The sequence below is a fragment of the Triplophysa rosa genome, linkage group LG1 (genome assembly GCF_024868665.1).
Source record: "Triplophysa rosa linkage group LG1, Trosa_1v2, whole genome shotgun sequence".
Taxonomy (NCBI): domain Eukaryota; kingdom Metazoa; phylum Chordata; class Actinopteri; order Cypriniformes; family Nemacheilidae; genus Triplophysa; species Triplophysa rosa.
Genome location: NC_079890.1, coordinates 34,006,545 through 34,028,118, shown reverse-complemented (window position 1 = coordinate 34,028,118; position 21,574 = coordinate 34,006,545). Strand labels below are relative to the sequence as shown.

The 21,574-nt window shown below is 37.6% G+C and overlaps 1 protein-coding gene across 1 annotated transcript in view; it reads right to left on the bottom strand.

The window, feature by feature from the left end:
• cpne7 (copine VII) overlaps positions 1-18,323 on the bottom strand; it is a 54,575-nt gene extending 36,252 nt beyond the window's left edge. Inside the window, exons 1-4 of the mRNA XM_057335508.1 lie at positions 18,159-18,323; positions 16,703-17,165; positions 3,493-3,675; positions 2,397-2,471 (exon numbers count right to left, since the gene is read on the bottom strand). Of these exons, the coding sequence (XP_057191491.1) occupies positions 2,397-2,471; positions 3,493-3,675; positions 16,703-16,876 (432 nt within the window). The 5' untranslated portion in view covers positions 16,877-17,165; positions 18,159-18,323. The remainder of the gene's footprint in view (positions 1-2,396; positions 2,472-3,492; positions 3,676-16,702; positions 17,166-18,158) is intronic.
• Positions 18,324-21,574: the final 3,251 nt, after the last annotated feature.

Here is a 21,574-nt window from a genome sequence, read left to right as displayed (position 1 = left end):
ATTTCGTACATTTCATTCCCATCTGCTTTTGCCCCAGTGACATAGGGGTGTGACCTTATTCTTGCTTTTTTTAATAATCAAATGTTTTTTATGATTGACATGATCCGTAAAATATTTTCATTTTCCCTTGATAAAAGGGTTGTATACAGTTATCCTTTGACCTCTGTATTGTTTTCTTTTTTAAGAAAAGTGCTGAAACCATTCCATTTTCTCCAAACTCAGATCAAAATGTGATTTCGTCAGCGTTAAAAATCTACAACCGGAGTGTAATCCAATGAGAAGGTCAGAACAAATGAACAGTCGTTGCTGCGGATGTTTAAACATGGAAACACCATTAGTCTGCGGTGCGCTCAGGATAAACTCTGTTAAAATTGATGAGAAAGCAGAGAAATCAACACCTACAATAAGGTTGTGGTATTACGTGTTGTCTTACCGATGAACTCTGTCTGAAAAGATTAGAAATACGAAAGTAGCTTGCGCCATCAAATTTTGTGCATGCGTGGGGCTTGTTTGAATTGAGCTTAACCAGTGGTGTAGTCTACGCGATAAGCAGGTATAAGCCGTATACCCTCTAGAAAAGATCAAGGATTTCCGTATACCCACTTAAAAAAGCGCGAGGATACGTAATGGACCATTGATGCAACCGGGAGATATGAAACTAAAGGAGATCATGAAAGACAAGATTTCAAGCAGCAGGTGTTACCGAAAATGAGCCCGACGAGGCTCATGCTATGCTGTACGCGGGGTCCCCCTCGTCGCGATAGCGTTCCGGGGTGGCAATAGCGTTTCTCTTTTCGCCGGTGTATTATACTTTCTGCTGATACTCACCCCCACTTTTAAAACCACTGCGTATTCTTTAATAAAATGAGCATATCTGTTATCATTAACACAACTGTAAGGGGATTGCTGGAATATTAAATTGTATCTAACTAGCCAACTTCACAAATGTTAGTTTGTGTGGTGAATCAATAAATAAGGGAGAAAGGGAGAGAAAACATACCACAATGTTCATAATTGTTTTCTATAATAAGAGATCCTAAGACCTCCTGGCCAACCTTGTGAAAGTCAGTCTAGAGACACTGCCAGCATCTATAAGTGCAACGGGTGCTTGATAAAACTGCACAAATGTTCATTGTTGATTATCTATCAATGTCAATATTAGGCTCAACTTGCACTCATAAGTGTGACCCAGTGTGTGAAAACTTGCCTTAATATCGAATTATTAGTGATGAGCATCATAGTTTGATTTTAACCATTTATTTCAATATGATTTATTGCAAGTCTTTGACATAACCTTAGTAAGTCAAAATCAAGCTAAATCAAAATCTAAAGATTATACTTATCAAAATCTAAAGATTATACTTTCATAGGATATTCTTTACATTATGTTGGTTGCCCTGCTGAAAAAATAATAGAACCCTGCCCCAAACACAACAGATGCAGATGGGAATCAATAGAACACCCATTAATGCCCAATACATTTTTCTTTATTTTGTAATAGACAAATTTATGTTCATAATGGTATTTGAATGGAAACCACCAGAATTGATGTAACACTACTTTTTAGCAGGATGGGTTTATATAGAAATAGTATATCACAAATAAATGACTTTATAGCTGGGTTTTCACATAGATCACAAATGTGCATTGATGTGACTGTCTACTTACATGATACGTTCGATTTCAAATTGGAGGCCAATGGCATGCACCGTAACCTGAAATACTACCGTTATATGAGTTTTCCTGTAGCTCAACTGATGTGAAAAAAACGCAAATGCATAAATGTATTTGAAACTGAATGTCCTAAAAAAAAAGGAGTGGTCTAGGCATATAAAATTGGCTTCTTGGTGATATTGCATACTGTGCATTGTAATCGAGTACACATAAGTGCCTACGACCCACCCATAATTACACTCCATGTGCTACTAAAAGGGAAAAACTAATTGATTTTGTCTAACTGGCTCTCACTGCTTCTCTGTGGTGAAGCAAGCTTGCAACCGCCACCGATCTGCTGAGACGATCACAATCTTCGAGAAAAAGCCGAAGACGTGATTCTGTGAACACTTAAAGGTGCTGTAAGTTATGTTAGCCATACTAAAGCTTCCGCCACACGTAGTCACTGAACTGGAGACATGTAATTTTTTTTCATCTTTCCACGTTTGCTTTTTTAGTGAGTTTTCCAATACACTGATTTCTTTTCATCCACTGATGGTTATTGAAGATGTGAATTAAATATTGTGCATTAAACATCACTACACCATGCCTTTACTCATGATATAAAGCAAGCTGTGTCATTAGAAAAGTGTACCATATTCCTCCATTCAGTAAATATGTAAATGTGTGCAAAAACAATTAAATATGAATAATCTGTGCGTCTACACAATTTTTATACTTACTGTGATTGTGGACTTTCCAGCATATTTTCCATATTTTAGCAGAAGAGGTTTCGCCATCTTCTTTTGTGCCACTATCTGTGGAACAGATTAAAATGGTTAAAGAATAATAAAAATGTCAAAATCAATGCCAAAACTTAAAAGACAATCTAACTAGATTTACATTTCCTAAAGTAAAAAGCACAGCTTGCAAGGCAGCAAAAGAATAATAATAAAGCACAGCTTAACTACAGCTTTTGCTTCTGCGTAAATGAAATTCTGCATTACAGCCGCTTTCCTGTGGTTCATACATTCAGCGTTTGGTCAGCTATGTGCAAGAATCAATAAATATGACTGTATAAAATTGTCAAAATGTACCAAAGATGTCACATTGGCGGTACCCTTTCAAAAAGAGTACATTTTAGTACCTCAGGGTACATTTGTTGACCTTTTTTTCTGACAGTGTTGAATAGGAGCACAAAAGACAAGATGAATCACAACCCAGCGTTGTGAACCGAACAGTTGAGTAAAATTTACCCAGAAAACGTTTATATTTGAGACAATGGATTAAAACAACCCAGCATTTTGGGTTAAAACAATCGAGAATAGGTTCTTTTAAAACACAATGGTTGTTTTTGACTCTTTTTTTGACTTTTAGATTTATTATAAACGATTAAAAATTAATCTGCATATTAAAGGAACAGTTCACACAGAACACAGAGAAAGATATTTGGAAGAATGCTTGTAACAAGTTTGTTTGTAAAACGTTCTTGGCCACCATTGACTACCATAGTAGGAAATATTTCAATGGTTATCAAGTGTCCCAGAACTACTTGCTTTCCTACATTCTTCAAAATATCTTCTTTTGTGTTTAACAGAACAAAAAATGCAAGCAACATTTTTTCTATAGTCAATGGTCGCTAAGAACTGTTTGGTTACTAACATTCTTCCAAATTTCTTTGTCTGTGTTCATCAGAACAAAGACATTTATACAGATTTGGAACAACTCGAGGGTGCGTAAATGATGACAGAATTTTTATTTTGGGGTGAACTGTCCCTTTAAGCGGTTCAGGTTAAATAATTGCAGAAAGGTAATACTAAAAAATAACCATGACGTCACCTGTCCAAGCGTGCACTCCACACCACCCAGGAAGTCATCATCGCGGGTTCCAATACTGTGGGTTCCGTGGATGTCGTAGACCTCGAAGCGTAGTTTCTGAACTTCCTCAAAGTAATAATCCAGCATTAAGACTTTAGCAAAGACTGGATTCAGGTTACTCTTGATCACCTCAGTACGATCCAGCTAAAATACAAGACGACAGAAAATAATTACTCAAAACAAAAACTTTTCTTACTTACTGTACTTTTTCCAGTAGAATTATCTAAACATCTTAAAAGGATATATTTATAAGCAAAATGATTCAAGTCTTGCTTTTATAGAATTCTAGCAGAATTTTGTCTATGCTTAAAATGAAAAAGGATGTTTGCCAACAGTGTACGAAAAATAATCTTGTATTTCCTTTTGAATTGGATAATTTTTTACCCCACTGGCAAACAGTGTTTTCTTGCTTTAATCAAAAACATCTCAAAATTTTGTTAGATTTCTCTGAAAGCAAGACATAAAATCTTCTATTGTTTTGCTTTAATCATGGTTTTAGGATGTTTAGATAATTGTATTAGAAAACAAAGCAAAAAAATGCTTATGCTTCACAAGTGAATATATCTTGATTTAAGGATGTTTGGTTAACTAGGTCGGAAAACAGGAATCAAAGAATTTGCCATTGAAACCAAGCACTGAATATTTTCTTTATTTCATAAAGTGGAAAAAGACCATTAGCATTCAGATCACAGCTTGCATTGTTTATTTGTATACTTGTGTGCAGTTCCTGGATTAAGTCGAAGAAAAGACAGCAGAGATGAAGGCCTCATGGGCCTGAATGTTGACATCTTCCACACATGCAGTCGTGTTGATTATGGCCTTGCTCTCAAACAAAACACATTAGTTCTCATTTGTAAATGATCTTATGTTTTTCTCCTCAGTTCCCCCTGCTTTCTTACTGTTTACTGGTGCATGTCAAAAACAAACAGAGTAAATACAATCATTTTGGAATTAAAATCTTGCTGAGGCAATTAGCTTTATGACTTAATGTATCATGCTCTGAGAGGCATTCTGATATCGAGGAAATCATTATGGTGAGAAATGCTATCTGAAAATTATAGGACAATTAGCATTCAGAAGCGAACTAATGGGATCTTTGTGTTTTACTGTCCAGCACACCAAAGCCATAGATAAAGAGTTCACAAAAAGATCAGCCTGTTTTTTATACAATTATAAAAATCACAGGGTTGGGGAGTAACTGATTACATGTAACGGGATTACAGTAATCAGGATACAAAAATGTTTGGTAATTTCGGAACACATTTTTAAAGTAACCCTTCCAACCCTGATAAATCATTTTACCACATCTGTAAAAATAAACAAATGCATTAAAATAAAAATTAAATCCTGCAATTTTAGGAAATTTAAATTTGTTTCAGCCAATCGGCTCATAAACTGGTTAAATGAGCACATTAAATGCATACAAACAATATTATCACTATTCACAATTACTATTTATTATGACGGAAATATATTTGCCTTTGTCCAGCGCTGCTAATGTAACACTTTGTCACCAGATCGCCAGCATGTCCCCAGTTTTTTCTTTTGTTACTCAAAATATAATGCAACAAGAGTGAATGTTCTCAAAAGCTGATCTGAAACAGGTCGGCCACCACGGTGGCCGCTAGACATGTTCAAACTTCCTACCAGCAACTGCAAAAAATCTTGTATTTTGCTGATGGCAAGTGTTAAAGGGAGACTGGAGCTTTTCTAAAAGGTCAATTTTATACCGCCACGTCAAATGTGGGAAAATAACCATTTATATGCAACACGCAAGGTAAATCAATCATGCTCACGTTAAATCAGATTAAAAGTGTCAAACCTCTAATGTGTTTGCATAGCACATATCAGGCAAGACATGGCCCTCTTCCATCAGACAGCGTCTTGACAGAGTCTGTCCCAGCGATTACATACAAACTTGCATACAAAATATTCAGTCCTCCAATCTGCTATGTCTGTGCCCTTGAACAAAGTCGATGTCTAAACTAACACAAAGTCATTTAGACAAGTGGTCAAATCAAACTAAAGAAGCTGGTGTGCAAGTGAAATCTCAGAGCAGTGGTAAAGAAATGTTTGGGTTATATTCATCCCAGGATAAAAAACAAAGCAATCAATTATATTTTGCTTAAAGGTCCAGTGTGTAATTTTTTGGAGGATCTATTGACAGAAATGCAATATAATATACAATACTATGTCTTTAGAAGTGTATAGAGACCTTACATAATGAAGCGTTATGTTTTTATTACCTTAGAGTGAGCTATTTCTACATACTAGGGATGTGCGAGACTAATCGATTAGTCGTTTAAACGGTAAGCTCCTACTAGTCGACATTGAAAACAACAGTCGATTACACGAAAAAAATACACAAAATGTTATCATTTAAAAGACTTTCATTTTAATGTTTCGTTTAAAACCCTTTTAAATACTAAAACAATATGTTTGAAAAAAGAATGATTAATAGTCTTAAAAAGTGTATCAGGAACGAAATGTTTTAATTTTAGGTCAGATCTAGCATGCGTTTTCTTTGTGCCAATTGCAGCACGCTCAGAAATGACCACTTGAAAGACGTGTTGTGGAGGTGTTTTGAAGGAGGAAAACTGGTAGGTTTTAAGCAAACTATGTCATTTCAAAGTGGCATAATAATCATTTCACTGGAGCCATGCGTAACCATACTGTATAGGGTTCTTATTGACGCGATGCGGAAAATGCGTCGGAAGCGTGGAATGCAGGCATAAAACGAAAAAGTAGATAATGATCTAAAGCTACATACAGTTATGTTAACAATTACTTAATAATACATTTCAATATTTTAATATTTAAAATGCATGAAAGACGGATTGACGTTATTTGATGGCGGAATGAGCTGCAAATGCGGTGAATGCATCTCGAACACACTCAATAAAACTGAGATGAGAATATCTCAGCTTCTAGATTCACAGAACTTTGAAATTTATTTGATTTGAATGTTTATCACAAAAAAGCGCTTGAATAAACATGATCGCTTAGCACTGTTATCTATGTGCCCGCAGACTCCTCAGACGGAGTTATTGTTCACAAACATTGAGCCGACTTTCATCCGAGCATAATGCTTGCATTTCCTCAACAAAAACATGTAAAATAATATTAACATCATAATCACATGCAGACTCGAGTGTTGAGCCTATGTTCTATAAATTAGCTAATATGGGCAGTCTGCTTTTACATTCGCTCTGCGCGAGTCCGCAAGATCAAATGCGTTCTGTAGCTTGTTCTGTACTTTTTGTTCATTGCTTTCTATTCGCTTTTTTGTTTACACACATTGCTTTGCTTTGCTTTGCTTTATAAATAATAAAAACATGATATAATGTAGGCTATCTTGTTTGTTGACATGCAGGCCTACCCTAATTATAACTTGTAGGCTACTTAAAAATTGCGACAAAATTAAACAAATAAATAAAGTAGTGTTTTTTTCATTCAACATCATTTAAATAAACAAATAATGAAACATTAGTTTTAAGCTTTTAATTAATTGTTGTTAAATATTTTAAGTTTCATGATTTCAGTGTAATATGCACACTTTTACTAAAATAATTTTATTTGATGACTAAATTTTAATTTAACTTTTAGAGTAAAAAAACAGACTTAAATGAGAAAATAAAATATATTTTGTATAGGCTATATTTGAAGCCCAGGCACAGACCAGCAAAGCAAACAAATGATCATCGTGTCACTTCTTCCAGCCGCTAAAACGATCCAGTCAGTGTTGGCGCATCAGCAAATGCAGAAATATTACTGATTATAACGTAATGAATGTGGAACACATATGGCTGTTTTAGCTACATTAAAATTGGATATGAACAGTTTGATTAATAGCCTACATTCTTTAGTCTTTAAATTGTATTTCATAGGCCTACGCAAAGTTTTTGGTCCGCCTTCTGGGCCATTCTTAGTTTTAAACAAGTCCACTACACGGTTACAAAACTTTAGTTTAAACGACTGTCAAATTAGTCGTAGCGCACATCCCTACTACATACACCGCGGGTCCCCTTGCATGGAATTCGCTAAACGGACAAACTGCTCTACAAAGCGTGTTTTGTAAATACATCATCTCCTTAGGCAAAGAAGCTGAAGATCTTAGTCCTGTGTCTGCCGTAGTACTTCCAAAGGGGTAGTTGCAATTCGTAACCTCACCACTAGATGCCGCAACAGTTTATACACTCGACCTTTAAAGAATAAACTTTTTTTATTCAAATGTAAATCACCATTTAGAATGAGACGATTGGTCAAAAATGTGAAAATGACCAGAATCAAAGAGTGGTCAAAAAATATGGTTTGTTTTAACATGAATTGGTCATCCATTCTAGGAAAGAAATTAATTTTATAGTACTGAATAATTTGGGGCTATAATACATGACCATACTCGGGGGACACAGTTATCACTTGCGCAAATATAGCAAATTTTTCTGTAGCGAAGCCATATGGTTAAAGAGAATTATATTGTTAAAATGTTAAAACTTTGGCAGCCAACTGATTTCAGACTCCTACATCAAGTTCAGAATAACCACAGTTCCCGCTATCACCCCAAACACCCGACAGCCTCCAGCAGCTTCCGCAATCACATGGATTCAGGTCTATTATCAATTCCAAATACATCTGCTGGTGGAAAACCATTTTGTAAATCAACTCCCCATGGAACAGCCACCCTGCCAACCTCCAGAAATCAGTCATGCTCACGATATTGAAGTCTGGGTTAAAAACTCAAGTCATGTATTTGGCAACATTGACTCATGTACACAGCCAAAATTGCTCTTGAAGGCGCAGAGCGGGTCTGGGGTACCTGTGACAGCATACCGAGATAATGATGTTGTCAAAGCGCCAATCACTTGTGTTGACACAAGCTAACAGGTGAGATGAGCCGACAAGCTCTGTGTACCTTTGAATGCATTTCTAGTCCAAGTCTTTATCCCCTGCCGCTGTTTGTTCACTCCCTTTAAAGACTTATCACCATTTTAAGATGCTTTGCTGCCAAGTACAATTGTTGAAGGCTTTAAATACATCAGTCTGCACTAAACTCAAGATAAGCACAATAAAAGCAAATCTAGATCAAATCTGTGGGGGGAAAGACATGGAAACATTTTGAGATCTGTGGATGCTAAATAAGCCAGTGTCTGTCTCTTTGCCATCTGCTTGAAGACGCTGGGCTTGTTTGAGTAGTGTAAGAGCAGTAGTGGTTGGAACGAACTGGTGTATGTAGCCCGAGGGTGTCGTAGAGCGATTACACTGCAAATACATGAAGATCTGAGTGCAATAGAAGATGATGTTATATTTACACACAGTACTGTAACGTTCACCTTGAGAGAGAGAATAAGAGAGGTGAAAGAGAGATAGGTGTAGCTCCTATTCAGTTTTGTAAAATCTCTTGATTTGCATGAACAGATACTGAAACACCAAATGGCACAAAAACGTACAGTTTCATACAGCAGAATAAAAGCATAAACCTGCAATGTCACGATCAGTTAGAAATAGATATGATGTCATTCTGTACATACACAGCATTGCTATAGGAGAACACTTTGGTTCCCCAAAAAAGCTTTCAGTCCCATGTTCTTTAAAGAACCAGTTCCTTCTTTCTGTGGATGTTAATGGTTCTTTATGGAACCATACAGCACAACAAATTTAAAGGGACAGTTCACCCAAAAATGAAGAATGTTGATAACCATACAACGGCCCATTCACTTGCATTGGTTTTGTGTCTATAAAATACAAAGTGAATGGGTACCGCTGTTGTTCGGTTACCAACATTCTTCAAAATATCTTCTTTTGTGTTCTGCGGAAGAAAGAAAGTCATACAGGTTTGAAATGACAAGAGGGTGAGTAAATGATGACAGAAATAGTCTTTGAATAAACTTTGAACTTTGAATTTTCATTTTTGGGTGAACTATCCTTTTAAACCCAGAATCTTTCTTGAGGAGCTGTGCTGTTACTTTTCTAATAATCTGATTCATGGTTTTAATCTGGAGGATGATGAAACCGGTGTAAAAACACTAAGGACCAGAATCACCTAGCAACACCATGGCAACCAGCAATGACCCAGAGAATGATTCAGAACAACTTTATACAAGCTCCACTTTGTATAGACAATGTTCAAATATAGTTTCACAAACTCAATTCATTTTTCTTTCAGTATGAGCACATAGTCATTCAACATCTTTTTTGCATTGTAGGGACATTGGGCCTCATTCATGAAACATTCGTAAATAAATATATGAGTGATTTCCGAGTCATTTGCGCGTAAAACAGACCGTCGCGAAAAATTTCTTCCGGATTCACAAATACTTTGTAAACGTCAGATTTGATCGTAAAATGTGTGTGTGTGTGTGTGTGTGTGCGTGCGTGCGTGTGTGCGTGCGTGCGTGCGTGTGTGTGTGTGTGTGTGTGCGTGCGTGCGTGCGTGCGCGTGTGTGTGTGTGTGTGTGTGTGTGCGTGCGTGCGTGCGTGCGTGCGTGCGTGCGTTAATGAATTCTAATCACACGTAAACAGGGCGCGCATGCACGCTCATTCACAATTAGCATAATCCCCGCCTATGAATTATTACAGCTACGCAAATTACGTATCTAGGAATGCCGGAATCCTCTGGACTTCATCCTCTGGTTTGGCTACATTATATTGCATAAATCCATAAGATGCTTATAGGCTATATGCTTACCAATAAATTAATCAATTAAACTGTGTCCACCAAAGCGTTTTTAGCCCGCTAAAATAATAATACCTGTTGCTCTTCTGAAAACGACCAGCTGGTGGCGCCTGAGAACGCTTTGGAGGGATCTGCGCGTTATTCCGGAGATGTGTTGGTAGGTGTGATTTAGAATATCCGCAACAGATACCCTACTTGTTACTAGTATCTTGTTTTAAAGAATATTATTTAATATGAAAATGCAGTAACCATAAATGTTAACTTCTCCATTGTTGTGTACGATGGTTGGTCAATGTAGTGTTTGTCCCGCCTCTTCTCCACTGTGATTGGTCGGCTGTGTAAAAAAGGACAGTGACGAGCTCTGCGTTTTACCCAAAGCTAAAAAGTAAAAATTGCACCTTATAGGTATTAGTATTGGAAATTCAGAGATAATAATTAGCCAGTTAGCAGATGGTTATACTGTCCTGTTCTTGGAAGACTCTCACCAAAAACCATTAGCATTACATATTCTCCAGCTCTTCTCCAAGGCTTCAGGTTTACATCTTAATCTTAATAAATGTGAATTATTTTTCCTTAAAAATTGTTCAGCTTCTTCAATGAGTGGTATTGCTGTAAAAAAATTGTGTTACATATTTGGGTATACAGATAATTCAAGATAACCTCAGGTGTTCCACAAATTTTAATCCAATTTTAGCTTAAACAAAGAAAAGGTTTAAATGCTGGCTACAGAGAGACCTCTCCTTAACAGGTAGGGGATTACTTGTTAAAGTGGAGGGTCTGTCTCGCCTTGCTTATGCCGCACAGTCATTGTACATTGATAAATCCACATGTAAAGTATCGATGGAATGCTATATAATTTCCTATGGAAAAACAAACCTCATTATCTTAAGAAATCCGTGTTAAAAAATTATTACAATAAGGGTGGATTAAACTTTATTGATTCCAATACAATGAATAATTCAATTAAAATGGCTCAGTCGATTTCTCAATAATCCTACCTCTATTTGGAATCTATTCCCCCAATTTACATTTTCACAATTTGGTGGCATAAAATTTGTTTTACTGTGCAATTATGATATTCAAAAACTCCCCCTCAAGCTATCTAATTTTCACAAACAGGCTCTTTTGGCTTGGACCCTTATTTACAAACATAACTTTTCCCCCCATCGATGTTACATTTGAAACAATAAAAACATTCTATTTAAAAATAGGTCTTTGTTCTTTAAACAATGGTTCAGTAATGGGATATTTCATGTTGGCCAGCTTTTTTTAGGTTAGTTTTTAGGTATTCAGAATTTCTCTCTAAATATAATATACCAGTAACTCCTAAAGAGTTTGCCATTGTTATGGATGCTATTCCATATGCATGCTTTTTTAGAAATTATTCTTTATCTTTTGAAGTAGTCTCTTTACCTGAGCCTAGCGACACACCGACTGGTAAGTTATGTTTTAGTAAAAAAGGAATAAGTCTTAAGATAAGAGCTTTACTTTATACTTAATGCATTGCCTGTACCCCTTCTGCTGTTTCATACTGGAACAGCCTTTTTGATCATCTAAACTGGAAAATGATATGGTCCATGCAACAAAAATATCTTCTCTCAAACAAAGTCAAAGAAATATCCTTTAAACTACTCCATAACATTTACCCTATACCAAAACTTTTCTAAAGAAAAAATTTGGATCTGACTTTGACACCCAATGCATTTTTGTCAGAATGACACTGAAACACTTATTCACTTGGTTTGGTCATGCAGCTGTATTCAGCAACTTTGGAAACATGTTGGTTCGTTTATTTCAAATACTATTTTGAATGGGTTTTTATGAGCCCAAAAACTGTTTATTTTGGATTTTTCGAAGGTGACCAAAATGCTTGTTTTATAATCAACCTAAATCTTTCTTTATGTAAATCTTCTAATTGCAAACCTATTTTTGTAGTCTTTCTACAAGAGATAAAACAGTATTTAAAAACAATTTTGTTTTCTTCTAATACGAAAGCACAAAGAACTTTTTAATTACTTTTTAATTTAATTAATATTTAATTTGTTATTTTTGTTATTGTTTTTTTGTGTAATTCCCTCTCCTGTTTGATTATTTGTTTTATGCACTATTTACACATGGTATGGAGCAGGTGTAAGTTACATTTCTTTCGTACCAACTAACATTTTGAAAAGACGAACATTTTAATGAATCCGAAAATTTACGGAATAACGACAATACGAACGATTTACACAAAAAAATCGTTCTGCTCGTGTTTCATGATGAGGCCCAATGTTTGGAGGATAACAGAACCTGACAGCAGTCAGATATTTGATAAGCTTTTTACAAACTGCATGACGTCTGAACATCATTTCAATGCCTGGTCTGAGGATACTTTGACGAAAATCTGCCGCTTTGAAGATTCAACGATTCCGAGTATATCACACTGTGACGATTCATGCGCTCACTGCTCTCATGAGGACATTAAAGCTTAATGTCTGCCGATAATATGACCATGGATCAATGTAGCTTGCTACAGCTCATTGGGAATCTGGGAATAAGGAAGATATTTTAATGGTATACAATATATTGGGTCAGGAATGGTACTTATTCCATATGTTTAAGCATGTTATCACATGCTGGACATGCATGCCAATTCTCAGGGCACACATTCAATACAGGGAAATGCTAAAGATCCCATTCCCCGCGATGGCATTTTTCAAACTTTAGTTAGTATGTAATATTGCTATTATAGCATAAATAATATATGCAAAAGGATAAAGCTCAAAGTTAAATGCCAAGCGAGATATTGTCTTTAACAGAATTTGCTTTTCAAGGACCACAGAGAACGGCTGGAATTGACTACAGTCCTCTACTTCCCAGGTACATGAAGTCACTATTCTGAGTGCTTTCAATAACCTCCGCCCAAAGGAATACGCCAAAAAAGGGGCGAGGCCTTCCTTAGAGAAGAGGAAGAGCCGCTGGAGTAGCGTTTGGTTATCAGAGATTGTAAACATTTGACTGAGCTAGTCACTAAACTACTTTCACTTTCATCACAGTCCTACAGCTGGTAATAAGAATTCAGCTACACACATTCTAAGATAACCAACGCTCAAATAACAGCTTCCATGACTTTTAACATCGGCTGTGAAAGCTGTTCTGTGGGACCGACCAATCACAACAGCTTGAGGAGCGGAACTCGCTGATATGGTATGGGTGGGACATCTTCACACACACACACACACACTCAAAGTGGGGAACCAATCACGACAGACCTGGTCAGCTTGACCAATCAGAGCGTTTCGGAAGGCGGGACTTTGAAGAAACCGGAAGAAATCCAGTTGTTTTGTGAGAAGAGAGACAGCGGTGGACGATAGAATTGAAATATGTGAAATATAAAGAGTTTTTTGAAACTAGAAACATGAACATCCATTGTTAAACAACCAAAAAACACAATCAAAGCTTCGAAAACAGGGAAACCACGGGACCTTTAACTAATGAAAATGGCACAACACATATTGCATTTTCAGTTATATATATATACTTTGGCAAACAGTGTGCATGTAAAATGATTTAGATATGGTTATAAATTCATGTTTTCTGTTTCTGTATAAATATTCTGCCATTTGGAAATACCAAGAATGTCAATGATATTCAGAGTGACTATAATCTATTCAGAGTTAATATATTTTCTGTATAGTATTTCTGTACAGTATGCAAAAAATAAACATGCATAAAAACATGTTAATAATTTTCAGAGTGATTAATATCCTTATATCGCTGCTGTCCTTCTGAAACCTTGTATGTCCATATTTTGTGATTTTTTGCCATTATTATTAGTCATCCTTTATGTTTGTTACTGTGTTTTATCTAACCAATGAAAAATATAAAAAAATGTGCTTTTCAACTTTGACAACACAATATTTAACCATTAAAAATAAGTACAGTGTGTTTTTATTCTATTTCCTGAAAAACAGTCCAAGAACCTTCGGAAGCACAGCGATGATATTCAGAATAACTATTTTCTATATAGTATTTCTGTACAGTATACAAAAAAGACCTGTTAGGTTTTGATAGAGATGAGATTCATAGACAGTATGGAAAGACAACAAGTATTCCTTCCATTATATTTGAAAAAGCATCATAACTTCACCTTATTTGAAAAAACCCAATTCAGATTGTATAATAGCCTACAAGAGAAGCATGGGAATACATTTTAATTCACTCTTTCTCATCAGTTACAGAAATTTTCCCTTAACACCTCCTTTCACGCAGCCATTATAAAAAATCTTTAAATGGCTGTTCACCCATTTACATGCTAGTACTTCCATCAGCAAAACCGCTACAAGCCCTCCACAGCGAATGCTAATCATGTTCACTATCATCTCACACCGTCGGTTTTTAAACAACTTGTTGTAGCGCTCAGACTTAATCATCATCACACAGTGTGAAGACAATGCATTCAGTTTCACGAGCGTCTTATCCACACCGATGAGATTTTAGCATAATTTGTCTTACGCTGTTCATGTGGGTGCCACTCTTCCTGATGTACCTTTAAATGAAAAGAGGAACTGACAAGTGTTAAACACTGAAGATGTTCCAGACGTGGAAAGGAAAGAGCCAATTAGACGAAAAGATGCCGAGCAAATAACATGGCCAGCTATTCTTCTCAATCTAGACCTGTGTTTTGCCATCACTGGAAAATATGCAACATAGTTTGCAAGGAAAACTGACTGTTTATGAAAATCAATTCTTCTAAGAGACACAATTCATGTTGACTGGCAAACAAACCTTGGAAAACCAAGGCAGCGATGAATCATGCCATGTCGACAACAATATCTTGATGATTTTGTCTCACATTGTTTCATAGACTTGCTTTTAAAAATTTCATCTATGAAAACACAAAAAATACCGCCTCTATTCTGCTGAACTGTGCTGGCATGTCTCATTTTGTTCAATGTGATGTTGAACGTGACACACTGGTTGGAATAATAGGGCTGGGATTAAGATTTCATCCTTCAGCCTGACACATTCCCGCAGACAGCTTCGCAGCTTCACCGAGCTGTCTTCAACACCACCGCTGTGGCTCCAGATAAAAAATGTTCATACGGTGACTGCTTTGATATAGAAAAAAAACAGACTGGTCGCGCTTCAAGCCCAAGTGCCCTTTCCTGCTGTGTGACAATTCCCTGCCTAGATTCAATCCAAACAGAGACCCCACCCTCCCCTGCACTTTCCAGTCCAGTCAACCTTCACAAATGAACACTGATATTGGAATGTCAGCTCAATTTATTTTGCAAAAATACAACCATCCAACATTTTCTCCCAAGGACGATTGCCTTGGCCCATCTACTATTGATGTGATTAAAAACGTAGCTTTTTACTTGTATTCATTGGAAAGCTTTACATATACTGTAGGTACATGGTACTGTACATAGGTATGTTATTTATGCATTTGGCACCAAATGTACCTTAAAGAGATACTCCACTCAAAACGTTTTTATTCTGTCATGAATAATTCACCCCCAAGTTGCTCCAAACCTGTATAAAATTCTTTGTTCGGTTGAACGCAAAGAAAGATATTTGGAAGAATGCTAGCAACTGACATATCTGGGGCACCATTGACTACCATAGGAATAATTAAAATGGTAGTCAGTGCTGCCTCAGAACTGTCAGTTGCTAACATTCTTCCAAATATCTTTCTTTGTGTTCAACCGAACAACGAAATGTATACAAGTTTGGAATAACTTGAAGGTGTGTAATGCATGACATAATTTTCATTTATGGGTGGAGTTTATTCCTTTAATCTGCGCTCTTAAGGTGCAAATGTATCTTTTTCTTTAAACTGCACTGCTCATATGCACACGACTACAATTTAGACTCATTGTACACCTGTCAATGATGTGACAAAAAAAAGAGAATAAAATGAATGTACACAGTCATAAATTTGTTCAGACTCTGTGCCAGGAAGGTTGTCGAAAATAGATCTACTCAGTCTCAGACCCCGTGCTTACAGAATAGTACATAAGTAACCTGCCATCTTTTTAGAGAAGACATTCATAAATACATATGCATATATCCATATGTAGGGCTGTCAGGATATCAGATTTTTACAACACCGTTAATGTGGCCAAAAGAATTCATCACATATCTATCAACGTTTAATAATAAATGCTGTCAGTAAAATTTCTCTTTTATTTTGTCTTTTTTGGCCAATGAATCACACTCAAAACGTGAGTACAGAAGCAGCGAGAGAGCGGTTGTAACCATTGTGGCCACCAAGTTTGTGGCAAAATTTTAAAGGGAGCTGAATAATTTACAATAACATCATGTGTAGTATTAAGGCAATATCAATAATCATGATTTTTCACGGTTATTGACAATACCTGTATTTTGTGTTACCCCATTCACATGCATATATATTAATTAGCTTTACATGTTTATTCAACCATAGCACAGAATGGGGCAGATCTGTCATTGTAAACAACATGAAGACTGACTGAAAACAAGAGAAAAACTCACTTCCGTCCACTGGCCCTGGTTCTGTACCATGAGGATGACACAGGGGTCTGACTTGTTGAGCGTGTCTCTGTCCAGCAGGGACTTGCAGGACGCGCGCAGCTCCACCTTGGACACGCAAGCAACCGGTCCGCCTATGCCTGCCACTGGGGATGTTGCTTCCTGTGAGTCACTCATTCTGATGGGTAGTGGAGCAGAGGACCAGCCCAGAGGTGGCAGACAACAATGTGTGTCAATGAAGATGAGATCACCTTGATCTTTCGTCCACCTTTACTTATGGATTGCCTTTAACTTTCCGCCTGTCCGACTTCTTTACAGGGTGACATCTCTATCTCTAATTCACTATGAAAAGAGCAAGTCTGTTGAGAATATTTCAGGGTGAAGGAATCAATAGGTATCCATTCATGTAACAAGATGCAGAGAATCGCAGATGAGATGTTAAGTTGACAGCATCAGCAACAGACCCCTAAGCAAGAAATAAATGTGTTGGTATTACAAGTTCGATAGATGCACATGATGAACTGCACTATGAAAACACAATAGCATCGCAAAAAGACAGCTTAGCTTGGACACAATAAACAGAAGAACGTTGTTATGCATGAAAATATGCATAATGTAACTTAATAACGAGGTTAAACCTCGTTTCCCATAGTCTCGATAAGCGTTAAGCAATTTTGCGGCTCGTCTTATCACATTACAAATGGGATCTCATTAAGCGTAACGGTTCATTTTTAACAAATAAATAAATAAAAGCAAAGGTAGAGTGAATATAGGCTATATTTAACAATCGCATAAGCGCGAGACTGTGTTTCAGCATCATCACGCTCTCAATTTCAAATTGAAGTCCACTTTAGGCAATACTGAGAATCACACGAGCCATTACGGTACAGAAAGATCATTTGATATACGACATGATATATTCTGTAAGCATCTCAAATACAATTTATTTGGAATGAATTGAATTTTTCAATAAAATTTTAAACCAACTGTGGTTTACAGATCCGCTTTGGCTCAGGACAGACAGTCGAAATGAACAAATATCAAACTTGATCTTTTCGTATAAGCATCAAATAGAACAAACGGTTTTAGTGGAGACCTAAAGCAAGCCTGAAACTTTATTCGTCTGGTTGTTTCGATACCGCGCAATGCAGACAAACATATTTTGCGAGTGTTAAACGAGTATAAAATCCATAAAACAGAAAATAAATAAACATCGGAACGAGTGCAAGTGTCGGTTTTAAATATTGCTTGTTTTCTCCTTTCCAAAGACTTATTCGTAATCGGTGTGCTGAACATCGCATGTAGAAGCATCCTTTTATAACATTCCATTAAATGTACCGCATTATCACACATTGCATAAAACACCATCAACAATACTCTTACTTTCAACTTTCTGGATAACTAATAAACATGCAATCTAGTGGCATCCTGAGTGTAAATATGAGCGCTAGTGTCTTACCTGCTGTTGCTGCAAAGAAACTCGAGCGCTGTGGAGAGAAGCGCTGATGCTGAAGAGACCTGCCCACAACTCTGACGCTGAGGAGACCTGCCCACAGATCTGATGCTGAGGAGACCTGCCCACAGATCTGATGCTGAAGAGACCTGCCCACAGATCTGATGCTGAAGAGACCTGCCCACAGATCTGATGCTGAGGAGACCTGCCCACAACTCTGACGCTGAGGAGACCTGCCCACAGATCTGATGCTGAGGAGACCTGCCCACAGATCTGATGCTGAAGAGACCTGCCCACAGATCTGATGCTGAAGAGACCTGCCCACAGATCTGATGCTGAGGAGACCTGCCCACAACTCTGACGCTGAGGAGACCTGCCCACAGATCTGATGCTGAGGAGACCTGCCCACAGATCTGATGCTGAAGAGACCTGCCCACAGATCTGATGCTGAAGAGACCTGCCCACAGATCTGATGCTGAGGAGACCTGCCCACAACTCTGACGCTGAGGAGACCTGCCCACAGATCTGATGCTGAGGAGACCTGCCCACAGATCTGATGCTGAAGAGACCTGCCCACAAATCTGATGCTGAGGAGACCTGCCCACAGATCTGATGCTGAGGAGACCTGCCCACAGATCTGATGCTGAGGAGACCTGCCCACAGATCTGATGCTGAGGAGACATGCCCAAAGCTCCGATGCTGATGCTGAAGAGACCTGTCCACAGATCTGATGCTGAAGAGACCTGTCCACAGATCTGATGCTGAAGAGACCTGTCCACAGATCTGATGCTGAAGAGACCTGTCCACAGATCTGATGCTGAAGAGACCTGTCCACAGATCTGATGCTGAAGAGACCTCTCCACATCACTGATGCTGATGCTGAAGAGACCTGTCCACAGATATGATGCTGAGGAGACATGCCCACAGCTCTGATGCTGAAGAGACTTGTCCACAGATCTGATGCTGATGCTGTAGAGACCTGTCCACAGATATGATGCTGAGGAGACATGCCCACAGCTCTGATGCTGAAGAGACTTGTCCACAGATCTGATGCTGAAGAGACCTGTCCACAGATCTGATGCTGATGGGACCATTGCCATTGCGTCGACGTTATGGTAAAGAGTTACACTGAAATTCATTCATTGCATGATAAGACAAAGCGTGACAACACATTTTCCTAAATGACATGAGATGACAAGAAGAAATGACAATACATTGTGGATCAACTATTGAGGATTAAACCAGTAAATCACGGATCATAACATTTATATTTCCTCAATGAAAAACATAAAAATAAAGTACAGACATTTAGTCCTTTCAGAATTAATGCTAGTATGACAAAAATCCCAAGCAATGCTGTTTTAATAGGAGGTGGTAATTCTGATAACTGGGTTGATGCGTAATTTGCTCAAAACTTGAGGACAAAACTTTAAATATTTTAATGTGGTGTTGTGGCTTTTTAAAGCCGTTTTGTTGCTGTGGTTTGGAAATGTGAAAGTGAAAGTGACCTATTAGTCAGTTATGGTGACCCATACCCGAAATGTGACCTCTGCATTTAACCCATCCAGAGAGTAGTGAACACACGCACAGCAAGTGGTGACCACACGTACACCCGGAGCAGTGGGCAGCTATCACTGCAGCGCCCGGGGAGCAAGTAGGGGTAAGGTGCCTTGCTCAAGGGCACCTCAGTCGTTACCCTGAGGAATCAAACCGGCAACCTTCTGGTCACGAGTCCGACTCTCTAACCATTAGGCCACGACTGCACATTTTTTACACATTTGCTAATGAATAACACAAACCACTTTTGTCTTAAGGAAATGTATGTACAGTAGCAATGTATAAGCTGTGTTATTGAAACAGGTGTGATAGTAAAGTCTGATGATTTGTCATGGTAAAAATGGCAAAAGATACAAAATAGCACTGTTACACTATTCTTCTCAACAAGCTCTTAGCTGAATTAGAATGATACAGCCTTGCATAACAAATGTTTTAGCTATAACTTTCCTCTCCCACTTGACGCCATTAAACCAAAATTTGAGTATGATACTTTCACATAGGCTTTTAGGCAAAAATGTTGTACTTGGCACACATCAAAAGAGAGACAAGATTGAGATAAAATCTGATTCACCTAATGCTTTGGCAGCTGAGATAACAGAACATAATGCCATTTGATTCTATAGACGAATGCAAAGAAAGATATTTTAAGGTAAGATATGAGCTTAATAAAATAAGAAATAGGACTCGTTTAATTGGAGGAAGTATTCTGTCATGTCCTTATGCTAGCGATGCATGTGGGCATAAACACAGACAGCAAAACAGGATGCAACACAATTGAATTAAGTCTCATTTAAAAAGTACATCAATTAGTGGCTTAGCTGTTTGAAGATATACTCACAGGTGAAACACCCACACTCATTCTCTAGCAATTGCCATTATTGTATATCCAGAGCTTATTCAGTCCACCCACAACCTATTTCAGAAAAAAAAAACACAGAGAGTTGTCCATGTCTTATATAACCCATGCATGCCAATGTAAAACTCCCATCAATGCGAAATATTCTGGAACACATCACCACACGTGTTAGAAAACATTCAGGCATCGTTCATTCCGTTCCCATTGGGATAACATTTCCAGAGATATAAAACCTAGAACGGTTTTGTTATTGCTTGCTGAGGAAAAACTCAACAGACAAAAACAACTATTCGACTGTCGATTTCTGCAATTATTAAGTTGAAGTTTGGTTTGTTGTGGCCACTAGGCTGTGCTGATAAACAACCTCTGCCAATTCAGCATCTCCAGTTCAGAAAGATCAAGAGCCACTCCACCACAAAAAATAAATAAGGATTCTGATTAGAAGGACTGGCACTAGAGATAACAATCAGGCAGAAGAAACGCATCTGCTCACGTGCTCAGCATTGTACATTTACCCCCATGGCAAATTATAACGTTTAGATATTTATTTTGGCCTGGCATTAGATGCAACTAGAATGCCATCAGTTTTATCCATAAATTAAAGTAAACAGGTCATAACGCATGTGAACGTCTTGCAAACAATGAAGTGTCAGTGAATAGGATAGTTTACTAGGTTTCTCTTTTGTCATTGAACCAAACGTCAGCCCTCAATAAATTAATTCTTTTAATAGAGAAAATATTTTCTTGGTTGTTGTAACATTGCTATATAACAAAGTGCAATATGCTGGAGAAAATATGCCACATGACCCTAAGGGAAACGTGGCCCCTGCACATTTATATTCCTCCTCTCCCTTCCACGGCCAGATGTGATCATCTCTAATCACGTGTTCTCTCGGCCAATCCCAAACTGAGTTGTCCATGCAGGTCTAATGTTTCTGCTTATGACCGTAATACATGTTGACTGCATAAAAAACTAAATCTGAATAGGTATGCAAGAGCATGTAGGTGT